Consider the following 12,711-nt stretch of genomic DNA (forward strand, 5'->3'; position numbering starts at 1 on the left):
TACTGCAACAAGTACTTTGTTTCAGAGGCACGCTTTATTGGATGCCACATAAAATACCTTTTCATAAGCATAAAGCTTATTCCCACAGATGTCATGGGAAAGGGACCAATTGCTCTAAGGTTCCTACTTAACTGTATTTTCAAAACCCTAATAATGCATCTGAGTTTACGATAACATTTTAAAGTCACTCTTCTCTCTAGCTGGTTTGTCCTGATGTTTCCGTTGAGTTTAACTTTTTCTTTTTTAGTGCAATGAGAGTACTACTGACATCATTTTTGTATAATATTAATCAATGCATTATTTTTGATCACTGGATATGTGCTGAAGTCTCAGGTGCATTGTATATTCCACACTTTCCTTATCTTCCAATCTAGTACCTCTAAAAAGAAGGAAATGTTAACATAGTTTTAGCCCCTTTCTTTTTCCAAATGCACCTATTTAATGCCAGTTATTTTTGCAACTAAGTATTTTAATACAAATAATCTTCTCTCCTAGTCTCTACAGAGAAATCTGGCCTTGTGTTCCCATTGTCATCACTGGGGCAGCATACTCCTTCCAGTGAAATTCATGGATCCTTCTTTAGCCTTGTCTACTAATGTTAGAGAATATTCAATATGGGCAAATTTATTTTTACAAATGCCTTACCTTTTGTATAGTTAATTTTGCTATTGGTACCCTATTATCTCTGATCAAAAATTATGTTACTTGTACTATTTGCTCCCCAAAGAGCTATGTAGTGATTTTGTTCAAAAATTCTGTAGACAGTATTAATTGTGTAAGTTTTACAGAATATTTAAAAATTACACTTTCTGCTTCAAGTGATTCATTATGAATAAATCAGAGTTCCTTTTGCACATTACAAACATACAATCTTAAACTTAGCTTTACCATTAAAATAGTATGGTATTATTGATAGTTGCTTTTTATATTTCCCAATTATTTTCAATGACTAGTTTTGGTTAAGGACTCCCCTATGGCTGTCATCTCTAAACTGGAAGGCAATTTCGTGGTAGTTCTAGTGCACTAGATTAGCCATTTCTGTAATCATCTCCCAACCGGCACATGTATTGAATGGTTGAACTACTGCTCTCAATACAGTTTTAAAAATGAATCTGATATTTAAACCCTGAGAGAGGTATTAACTATAATGACATTTGAATGTTATTAGCCATTTTTCGTCCTGCCTGAGTATCTTCTGCTCTGCCCAGTTTACTAATACACCAGACTCCTTTGAACTAGGATAACTTTTGGATAAGTTTGAACTGAAGAAATCTACCAGTTTCCAGAGACTATTTCATAACAGGAATGATTTGGCAAACCAGTGTTGGCATTTAGTTCAGTCTATTTCCCAACTTAAATAGATAATACCAGTTTGCATGTATGTCTAGTTTTATTTAATCTTTTAAAAAGTGTTTAATACAGTCATGCTTGATGATGCAGCAGAATACCTAAAGGCTGGTATTAAGATACGTTTCTGATCCTCTGAAAAGCTTTTCTGACCCAGTAGGCTGTGAACATTCACAATAGCTCTGGAGGCAATCCTCCATGTGTTATTGCGGGTTGATAACTGCACCTGGATTACTCGTAGCAGAGAAAATTTGCAGTGTGTTCCACAATAGTCCAGCCAGTGGATTAGTATGAGATAAGAATCATCTGGTAAACAATAGAGATGATATACCAGCCCAAATAATAAAATACTTCATATAAAGACCTTCATTAATAACACTGATATAATCACATTTGAATCTTTTGCTGAAGCAATCTCAAATTATGTAGATGGAATAAGATGAAAAAGAGCAAGTAAAAATCATCTGCAACTTAAAATTATACTTTGTGTGTGCATAATATCCTTCTCTTCAAATTCCTATTACAAAAAGCATGGGCTTAGAGCCTGTGAATTATGAATTCAGAACAAAATTGGATTATTTAATTTAAATAAAACATACAACCAATGTATTTGGAATGTGAGATAATTGTGGGTAAAAAGTAGTGTTGCTACTCCTTATTTCTAATCATGTTGGCATAAAGGCACAAAATTAAAATGTGTCTTTGTACTTAAGAAAACAAGCATATCTACTTGGTTTAGATATATTTATAATTCATAAATTATAATATGAAGGTTTTTAAACATAAATAGAACTGTCCTAAAATGTAGTATTTTTCAAGTAAACTTTTATGGTGAGATAATTATAGATCATATGCAATTATATGAAATAAAATGAGAGATCCTGTTTACACTTTACCCAGTTTCTCCAAGTAGTATTACATTGCAAAAATTAGTACAGCTTCACTTTTGGGATCTGGGTATTGATACAGTCACGACATAGAACAGTTTCACCACCACAAGGATCCCGTATGTTGCCTTTTTACGGCCACATTCACTTCCTTCTAACCCACCCTCCTTAGTCCCTGGAAACCACCAACCTGTTCTCGATTTCTACAGTTTTATTATGTCAAGAATGTTCTACAACTAGGATCATATACAACTTTTTGGGTTGGCTTTTTTTCACTAACCTCAATTCTATGGAAATTCATGCAGGCTGTTGCATGTATCAGTCATCCCTTCCTTTTTCTTGCTGAGTAATATTTCATGGTATGGGTATACCATACTTTGTTTAACTATTAACCCACAGAATGACACTGGGGTTGCGCCCACTTTGGGGCTGTTATGAATAGTGATGTTATACATATTAGTGTACAGGTTTTTGTGGGAACATGTTTTTATTTCTCTGAGATAAAATTGCACTCCTGTGTAGGAGTGCAATTGCTGGATCATATGGTAGTTGCATGTTTAGTTTGTAAAGAAACCTCCAAACTGTTTTCCAGAATGGCTGTCCATAAATGTTTCCCTGTTTCTGCTTTCAAGATATCTGTTTTTGGGTTTCCTAAGTTTGACTGTCATGCATCTTGGCATGAATTTCTTTAGATTTATACTGTTTGTGGTTCACTAAGCTTTTTGAATTAGTAAGTTTGTGTCCTTTGCCAAATTTCCAAAGTTTTCAGTCATTATTTCTTTGAAGACTTTCTCAGTGCTGACCTACTTCTCCTTTTCCTTCAGGACTCCAGTGGGGGAGAAAAAAAGTTAGGTCTTTTGTTATTTCCATGAGTCTCTGAGGCTCTGTGCATGTTTTCCAGTTTACTTTGTCTCTGTTTCTTAGTTTAGGTAATTTCTGTTGTTCAATCTTCAAGTTCACTGATTCTTTCCTCTGTCCCCTCCACATTTTTCAGTTCTAAGTTTTCAGTTTGGTTCTTCCTTATATATTCTATTTCTTTGCTGAGACCTTCTAATATTTTAATTTATTTCAGGCATGTTTGTAATTGCTTATTGGAGCATTTTTGCGATGTCTACTCTAAAATATGTGTCAGAAAATCGTAACATCTCTATCACCTCTGTGGTTAGGTTACATTGGCTGTCTTTTCATTCAGTTTGAGGCCATCCTCATTGTTGGTATGATTAGTAATTTTTAATTGAAACATGGACATTTGGGGTATTATGCTATGAGACCCTAGATCTTAATTAAACCTTTCATTTTAGTTGATTCCTCTGATGCTGTTTTGATAAGAGAAGGAGGGATGCTGACTTATTTCTGCCAATTGGGGATAGAAGTCCAGGGTTCCCACTTAGCCTCCATTGAGACTTAAGGTGGGAAGGGCTTTTCATTAAGTTTGGGAGGCTGTGGAAGGTCCTGCTCCCCACTAGCCTCTGACTGATGGCTCCATATCTGGCAAGAGCCTTATTACTGCTCCAAGGTGGCTTTCACTGATGCCATGGGGGTGGCGGACTGGCCTCAGTACTGCTGGGCATTGGTAAAAGTCCTGATCTTCTACTAAGCTTCCACTGACATCACCCCAGTGGGGAGAAGAGAGTGTCTGCCTTGTTACTGGAGCGTGAGGCTAAAAGTCTGGATTACTTACTCATGAGGCAGTGGGGAAGTCTTGGCTCCCTACTCTTTGTTGCTGTGGGTGGGGAGTGAGGCTACAATTTTTGTGTTTTTGTTTTGTTTTGTTCTGTTTTCTATGGTGTTGGCTAAAACAAAGAGGTACTATCATTGTAAAACTTTCTGTCTTGCTAGGCTGCCTTTTCCCTTTTCTCTGGTCTTTTGGCTAGAGACAGCAAGTGTTTACTGGGGCTTTTAAAAAATCTGTACCTGTTGGCATTTCGGAGTTATAGGCTTCTTCAGCTCCAAGTAAGTCTGGTGTATATGAAATAATAATAATAATGGAATTCACCCTCATGTACTTTTTTGAGTGCCAAAGGCCATAGCTGGTCTGCCTCAAAGTCTTCTTGTGATTGTTATATATATAATGTTCACAGTTTTTAGTTATACTTAATAGGAAAGATAGGGAAAGGTATCCCTCCCATTGCTCCAACTTCCCAGAAACCGAAATCCAGAATGTAATAGATTAAACGCTAAGGTTGCTATATTTTCAATTATTACAATTAAATCTTTTAAAATACTTACCCAAAGGCTTTGGTTTCATTTTTTCTATTAGCTTCTAAGTGAATTTCTGGGACATACAATCATAATTTGGTTTGTGGATACAAAAAAGAATTTTAATCTGATTTAGTTATACAGAGAAAATATCATTTCCTTCCAGTCAGTGATAATATCAAGATGACATGTAATTCCTTACCAGGTGAATTAGAAGTGAACAAATCACATTAGATACATGAAGGTGAAAAGATAAATTAAAAAAAATTTATACTTAGCTCTGCTTTGAATGACAAAGACTAAAACAACTAGAATATTTTATTTCTTTCACTAGTGGATAATTGTGTGTTTGCCTAGGATAATGCCACAGGTCCCTTCCATTATTATTCTAAGCATCTTTAAATCAGGAACAAAATAAAATTATTTTCTTTCAATTGCAGATACTCACATCTACTCTAACAACATGAGCCTCTATTGTCTGCTTTGTGCCGTGTTACTTCCCTTTATACAGCCCAAGCTTCTCTGAACTGGGCCACTTCCTCCTCCCTATTTCTTCCCAGCTCTAGTCTAAACACCATTTGGAAGATGTACTCTCCATCTCTCCGTACCCCTCTTTATTCCCTTTCAAGCCCTCCCACCTCTCAAGGTCTATCTCAAAAGTGCCAAGCACCAACCTACTCCGAGAATGGATTACCAGTTCTTGGAGGAAGCAGCACCTTTATTCAGCCTTAAAGAATGAATTAGTATCCATTAGTTGTTTTTCCTGATGGATATTAACTCATTCTTTAAGGTCAGCTTAATACCTGGGAGATGAAATAATCTGTACAACAAACCCCCATGACACAAGTTTACCTGTATAACAAACCTACATATGAACCCTAGAACTTAAAATAACAGTGAATTAAAAAATTAAAAAGAAGACCTGGGAAGTAAGCAGGCAGTACTGCCATGTAAAGCTTTATATCCAGCTTAGCAACTCAGGACTCTGTTTTCAAAAAAAAATGCAAAAAAAGGATGAGTTAGAATTACTCATTACTGGAGGTGCAAGGCTGACTAGGGAGGGGAAGGAAGAGGTACAGGGCATTAGCATTCTTTGTTGGCAGACTGGGAAAATGAGTTAAGGAACAGAGAAGGAAAGCTACCTGATAGATGTCAGCAAGCTACCAACAGCTTTCTACTGACATCAATTCTGACAAGGATTGGTGAGAAATGAGGCTAGAAAGGAAGACAAGTATCACATCAGGAAGGATTTGGACCCATGAAAAATGTTATACTTTTGTAGGGGGTGCTCCTTCCGCTCATTGTGTAGAAAAATGGCATAGTTCCATTGGCAATTTGACACACTGGAGGCCCACTGATTATGGCCCTAATCTGGTCTTCACAGCTTTGCTTCCATTGTTCTAGTATGAAGTCCCCAAACTCTCATCAGATGTAACTACTGGCTCTTACCTAAACACAACCCGTATCTTTCCTGTTTGATAATCTCACTCTGGAAAAGCAAATCCCATTTTGGTGTCATCAGCAAAAATACATAAAATGCTCTTCCAAGGGTGTTTGAGAGGATTAATGGGCTAACACATGAAAGTGTCCAATCTACTGTTTGTTGTCACTTATTAGGAGTACAATTTTCTTCCTTCTTTCTGAAGATTTACCTAAATCGACTTCAAATTACAGTTATATGTATACCTGCTACAAAATTGCAAACTCCTTAAAGCTAGGACTATATTTCAAACAATGGCTCTGATCAGGGGAAATTTTGCCTTTTAGAGGGCCTGTGACAATGTCTAGAGATATTTTTATTGCCTCAATTGTTGACAGTCTTGATTGTAGGATGTTATTGTTTAAACATTGACAACACATAACAGCCTCAATAAAAAAGTACTTCCCAACCCAAAATGTCAGTGGTGACTAGAACTCTGCTTTAGTTCATCATTGTAGCCCAGGTAGCAATTAGAAGAGTTGCATGTTATAGGAGATTGGATTCGTCTGTTCTCACACTGCTAATAAAGACATACCCGAGACTGGGTAATTTAAAAAGGAAAGAAGTTAAATTGACTCACAGTTCAGCATGGCTGGGGAGGCCTCAGGAAATTTACAATCAAGACAGAAGGGGAAGCAAAGACCTTCTTCAGATGGTGGCAGCAAGGAGAAGAATGAGAGCAAAGGAGGAGAAAAGTCCCTTATAAAACCATCAGATCTTTTGAGAACTCACACACTATCATGAGAACGGCATGAAGGTAACTGCTCCCATGATTCGATTACCTCCCACCAGGTCCCTCCCACAACACATGGGGGTTATGGGAACTACAGTTCAAGATGAGATTTGGGTGAGGACACAGCCAAACCATATCAGAGACATTCAGAATTGTGGGAAATAATCTGAAACCCCTTTCTATAGGTAAATTTTATAAATTGCCACTGGGGAGGTAAAATTAAATTAGAAATTTATATTGTGTAGGATAATTGGAAGATAGCAGAGTTTATGAATCTTGGTTAATTTGGGGGACACAAATTTCCATTTGTAGTTAGAAGTGACCAATTTAAAAGCTGAAGTTCTCTTAATCAGCAAGCTTTTGTAACAAAATGCAGCAGGATTTACTTTTATATCAAAGGAGCTCCCCAGGTAGTTAAAGAATGAAAATGAATATAATTAAAAGATAACTGGTAAGCAGAATGCAGTGCAGTGCATTGCCTTAGCTGCATTCTGGGAGAGTACACTTAATAATCAAGACTCTAGTGACACTTTAATGAGAAGTTTAAACTTATTGGCCATGAATCTCAGAATGTATCGATGCTTATTACCTAGATTTTCATTTCAAAGAAATGAATTGAAGAGTAAGAATTTTTTTAAAACAGTTTGTAATTAGGACAAATTGCTTTACAAATAATTTAATAAGCATTTAACACTGAAAAGAAGAGGAAAACTATTGATAAACCTGTAACATTTAGCCACATATAGTAAGAACTCAATGTGGAGGAAGAGGTGAAGCTATAAGCAATACCAAGGGGATTTAACCAAACCCATAGGCCCTTTACCTAGACACAGCCAGATCCAAGTACCAATGACAAGCACCCATGGCACTGGCTCACTCCATAAAAAGAGCATTTTCATGGGTCCTGGTGGATAAAAGATCACGATGTGTTAGTATAATCTCTATTTTTCCAGTACCCATGAAAATGCTCAAATCACTATGTGATTTGAGTTTGGACAAATCAAAATCTTTGCTAAAGCCAAACAGGAAAATAGGAGACGTTGGTTTTTAATTAGTACTCGGAACTCTAAAAATAAGTCCCAAAAAAACAAAGACCTTGATGACTCTATTATATAAAGAAGTGGTTCTTACTATCACTATCTTATTGCCAATAGCTACATATAATTCAAAGAGAAACATGCTGATTTGATGAGTTTTCTAAAATATTTTTTAAAAAGAAAACTCATTCTTCTGATATAGCATCAGTGGTATTTATTTTTGACTCTCTACGATGTGTACTGGTACAGATACTACAGTTGGGGGTAGAGAGGGCAGGGGATATGCCTTCCCTCTCCTCCAGGATCTAAAAACAAAAGCGTTTGAAGACTGTGTTGCATAAGTCTTCTTCCTTCAACTCTGCCTCCCCAATGTGGGCACTGCTGCTTCCTGTATTGTCCAGGAATGACCACTGTTTTATCCTATGCCAGTTCTTTTTGGAAGATAGCTAGAATCTGCCAGAACGTGCTTTCTCTCTCAAATCTAAATTAGGGACTTAAAAGTTTCTTTTCACCAGAGGCCACTTTGTCTCCTAACAGTTCTGTGCTCATTAAATACCTATTAGTGTACCCTTTGACTTAAAATGTTCCACTCACATCCTCCAGAAGATCACTATCTGTCATCTAATGAAAAACAACTTCATTAGGCTTGTCGCGGCAGTTCCTTTTTTTCCCGTGCTTTTGCTTCCTGATTGAAGACTGCAGCTTTTCCTAATGTTTTCTTCCCCACACTAAATATTATTGTGTGGGGTCGGTCCTCAGCCAGATCAATGCCTGTCTGAAATGTCGTTGTGAATAATCTTCATCACTATTTTGAGGACATACCTTTAAGGATTCCTCCAAACTAGATCAATTTGCAAAAAAAGAAAACAAATAGTTTTCCGTTATCCAGATATTATATTTGTTTCTTTTGACTAGCGCTCATAAGTTGACTAAGTAAATATTGTACTAATAGGAAGGAATACAAAAACACCCAATCTGAGAAAATAGAGAGATCAAATGACTGCTGTGCTCCTTTACAAGCACACAGACCTTTTTGTAGTGTTTCAGAAAAGACGATGCGATGTGTGTAATGCCATATTCAATGCATTTTGATGATACTCCCTACTTATAGGTGTCCATCTCGTCACTTCTCTGTAACATATTGTCTTAATTATACTCAGTATGCCCTGGCTCCTGTTATAGATCTGCATTTTCCTTACAAAGAACCCATGCAACAAACCACAGAATCACCTTAATGTCTTCCCTCAAAGCGTTTTTCTGATGGTCTGTGGGTGTCCAAGTTTTAGAATCGTAGGCTCTGAGCTAATGAAAAGTAAACTAGAAGTTGATTGGCACAAATGCAAATGTTAATCCATTAGTGAATGGTTATAAGTCTTTTTCTGTATTGAAAATAATTTGTTTTAGATTGCCTGGCAATTATCAAATCTTACACATAAATGCAGGTCAGAGAAAAACAGAGTAATATATGTATTTACAACACAGATGAGCATCATTTGAATGAGGAATCCACACTGGAGTCAAGATCCAGTCCGATGAGCCATGTTGGTTGGAGCCCTAAGTCTGGTTGTAAACTGCCTGACTTTGAAAAGCCACTCCCCAGTGAGGTCTGGTGTTGGTGCCTTTGTCTGATGTCTAAAGCATCTCTGTTTTGTTTCAGCTGGCAGGTTTCATCTACGCCTGTTATGTTGTGAAATGTATAACTGAAGAAGAGGACAGCTGTAAGTATTAAAGCTCTATTCTGTTTCTTTCAAGTTCAAAGCATCTCCTTTACTGCCTCCTACTTAGCCTTCCTATTCCTCAGACAAGATCCCACAACACAGCATTAGAATGGAAAATAAGCCTTTTGTGCCCATCAGACTAAAGTGTCTCTCATAACAGTATCCAGCAAACTGAAGAATGGAGAAGCACCCATTTTGAAAACATAACTTCTTTCTTTTCATTGAAGACCTTTTAAAAATCGTTTCCTCTTATAAACAATTCTAGTAGGGAACAGAGATGGGAGATTGGAGATGGAAATGATTTTAAAATGTGGCTAACTTGACCATTCTCTTTTTTATGATCCCTTTATTAGGTATTGATAACTAACCAGTTTTACCCAAGACTACAAATCCCCAAAATCAACAATTTGTAATAGTTGCTAAGATTCTTATAAAAACTGACTTCAGATTAATTCAGAGAATTTGTCTTTGGGAAACCAAATGTCCATCTGTCCTTTTTGTTCCTACTATTTGACACAAATGGCTAGAACTCTAACTATGTCAAAGTCTCAACATTGAGACATATTGCTTGATCCAGAGTTTAGATCACAGTACCCTCTTACAATCCTCCCAGTGGCTCTGTTGTTCTCTGCTCTCCGAAACATGGAGGGTAGAAGGTTTCATTCCATCCCTGCCCCTAAGGATCTAAAACAGGAGAACTGGGGAAAGTACTTCTATTCTCTGAGGGTACTATCATGAATAATTGCCTATGTAGTTACATTTACTCTGAGGAAAAATCAGAATTGGGAATCATCTTTCTTGGTTTCAAAAAATATTTATAATGTTGAGTTTTTGAAACAGTAAGGAAAGAGGAAGGTGAGAATATGGTGATTTGAGGAAAACATCCAAAGATAAATATATGTTTCTTCTTCCCTTTCCAATTATACTGGAAAGGAAGAGGCAATATCAAGTGATTAATGTAGAAGAGGCACTTTTCAATCACACTCATACATGATATAAAATCAGAAGTATACAGTATATAATTTATTTCATATATAAAAGGAAATAATGGTCCTTTCACTAAATAAGCATTTGTAAAATATTCCTCAGTATTTCAAGTGCTATGTCAGCCTTTGGAGATTTTAGGATGAGTCATACATAATATTTTACCTGTAGGAACTTGCCAACTAGTAGGGTAAAACAAACATATGAGCAAATAAGTATGAAACTGTGTAGTGCACGCTGTGGGTAAAGAGAAGAAAGAGATCAGGAGAAGGTTTATAGAGAACAGTTTTGAGCTTGATCTAGAAAGATGAATAGATCTTTATTGTGTAGCTGGTATGGAAGTGAGGGGTGGTCCCAGGCAAAAGGTGAAAAAGCATATCACGGCCAGATTAATGTGACTGAATTTGTTTCCTGTGCTACAGGTAGACAGCTGGAGAAAATTGGAAAAACAAGTATGGGTGAGATAGTAGAAAAATGGGTATGAAAGATTAAGGAGTTTGGGCTTTATATAATAAAATCACAGATGAAAGAGCAGGTAGCTTATAAAAAGAGATTAACATAATCAAAAATGTACTTTAGAAAAAATACATTAGCATCATTATAAAGAAGAGACTCAAGAGGGGGAAAGATTAGGGAAAAGAGAACTAGTTAAGACACCATGCAAGTGAGACATGAGATAATGTGAATCTGGACAAGGATCAGTATTGGAGATAGAGAGGATAGATGTGCCATGAGACATGCCGAAATGACATGATTAGTGGGCAATGGTGGGTACTGTGATAAGGGAGAAAGAGGAGACTGTTAGATTACTGGGTATCTGATGCAAGTGAATGGGTAGATGGAATTGCCACTTGTGAAGAAAAATGGGAATAAGATCACTAGTTCAGTTTGCACAGGTTGAGTTTGAGGTACCTAGCGCCTATACAAGAGAAGACATCCAGTAAGCACTTGTCTTATACAGAAAAGATTTATTCAAAGATTAGGAAAGGCAAAATATATACGGATTTTAAAATGTGTGGACCAAACAAACTATGTAAGTTCATTGAGATATTACCATTCAGTGTCTGTGTGCCAAATCCCTGATGAAGGGGAAGTCCCCAGTTGATTTTCATATGGAAGTTGGGCTTTCTCTGGGCTATGTTGTTTGATTTCATTTCACAATGATACCAGTGCGTTTTTATCTTCAGACAATACTTACTGACATACCATGTCTCCTACATGCATTATCAGTATTTTACCAGAATAGCACCTCTCAAAGGAAATCTCAGAAATGCTAGTTCCACAAGACATACTGCTCAAAAAAAAAAAAAAAAAAAAAAAGATTCCAAAGCCAAGTAAGTTTGACACTGAAAATTTAGAATGCACATTTATATATTAACATTTCTGAGAGTACTGCCAGAAAAAAGTATGTCCTTTTTTTTGTTTTCTAACCCACAGTTTTGTTTTAATCACATTACCTTGAGGCCAGATACAGATCAAAGAGAAAAACCAGAAAGAGTTCTAAGGCTTGATTATATCCACAGTTCCCTGGGGAGAATACCACATGCCCCACAGGGGAAGGAGTGGGGTCAGCCATGAGGCAGAGAGAGAGCAGAACCTTTAGTTCAAATCCTACAAGAAGAAATGGATGAGGCAGGGTAGGAAGGCTTATTAGGATAGGTTAGCTATGTTGCAAAGTTGCGCCCCATGAAATTCATGTTCACTGTGACTATTAATGCATAGGTTTAGAGCTATCTAAAGTCTCCACATGTTTTTTGGGGATGAGCCAGGGCTTACTTGGAAAAAGCTAGTGGTCATTTTGTAGATGTTAAAGCATCAATTTATAGAAATTAAAAGTATGGTTAATGCAAGTCTCCCAAAATATTTGAACACAAGACTCCTGTTTTTCATCAACCCCCGCCCCTCTCCAACCTGGACACCTCCAGAAAAAAGCACTTGATATTCTGGAGAATTCTTCTAAGGGAATTCTGCCCTAAATCAAGTTTTGGCCAAAGCAATGTAAATTCAAGGAGATTCAAAGTCACCAATATCTGTTGAAAGATCAAGTTATCTCTCAATCATCTAATAAGGCTTTTTCCCCTGAAAGACTCCAAAAAATAACATATATGTTTTTATGTGTATCTTGACCACACACCACATCTGCCTTTATTAATCCAAAACACAAGCAGACTTCTCAAAGACACGTTTTATCATGTTAGTCTTATTGCTCAGTGCGCAAAATATGAACTCTTCTAAATTTTTATATACAAGTAGACTGACGCTTGCCTCAGATGTTCATGGGACTAGTAAACAGGTGGGAGGAGATGTTCATTTGGGCTGGCTGTCT

General features: G+C 36.8%; 1 protein-coding gene and 1 long non-coding RNA gene across 11 annotated transcripts in view; one reads left to right on the plus strand and one right to left on the minus strand.

The window, feature by feature from the left end:
* Positions 1-12,711, plus strand: part of NKAIN2 (sodium/potassium transporting ATPase interacting 2) — a 1,022,574-nt gene that overhangs the window by 978,977 nt on the left and 30,886 nt on the right. For all 6 annotated transcript variants that reach the window (XR_008548836.2, XR_008548837.1, XR_008548835.1 and 3 more), the window contains one exon: positions 9,341-9,401. Coding sequence is in view for 3 of the 6 variants with exons in the window: in XM_063813414.1 (XP_063669484.1) it covers positions 9,341-9,401 (61 nt within the window). In the remaining 3 variants the exon portion in view is untranslated. The remainder of the gene's footprint in view (positions 1-9,340; positions 9,402-12,711) is intronic.
* The window catches only part of LOC104006968 (uncharacterized), a 314,849-nt gene that overhangs the window by 134,801 nt on the left and 167,337 nt on the right, over positions 1-12,711 (minus strand). The gene's annotated exons all lie outside the window — the stretch shown is intronic.

This window comes from Pan troglodytes, chromosome 5 (genome assembly GCF_028858775.2).
Source record: "Pan troglodytes isolate AG18354 chromosome 5, NHGRI_mPanTro3-v2.0_pri, whole genome shotgun sequence".
Taxonomy (NCBI): Eukaryota; Metazoa; Chordata; class Mammalia; order Primates; family Hominidae; genus Pan; species Pan troglodytes.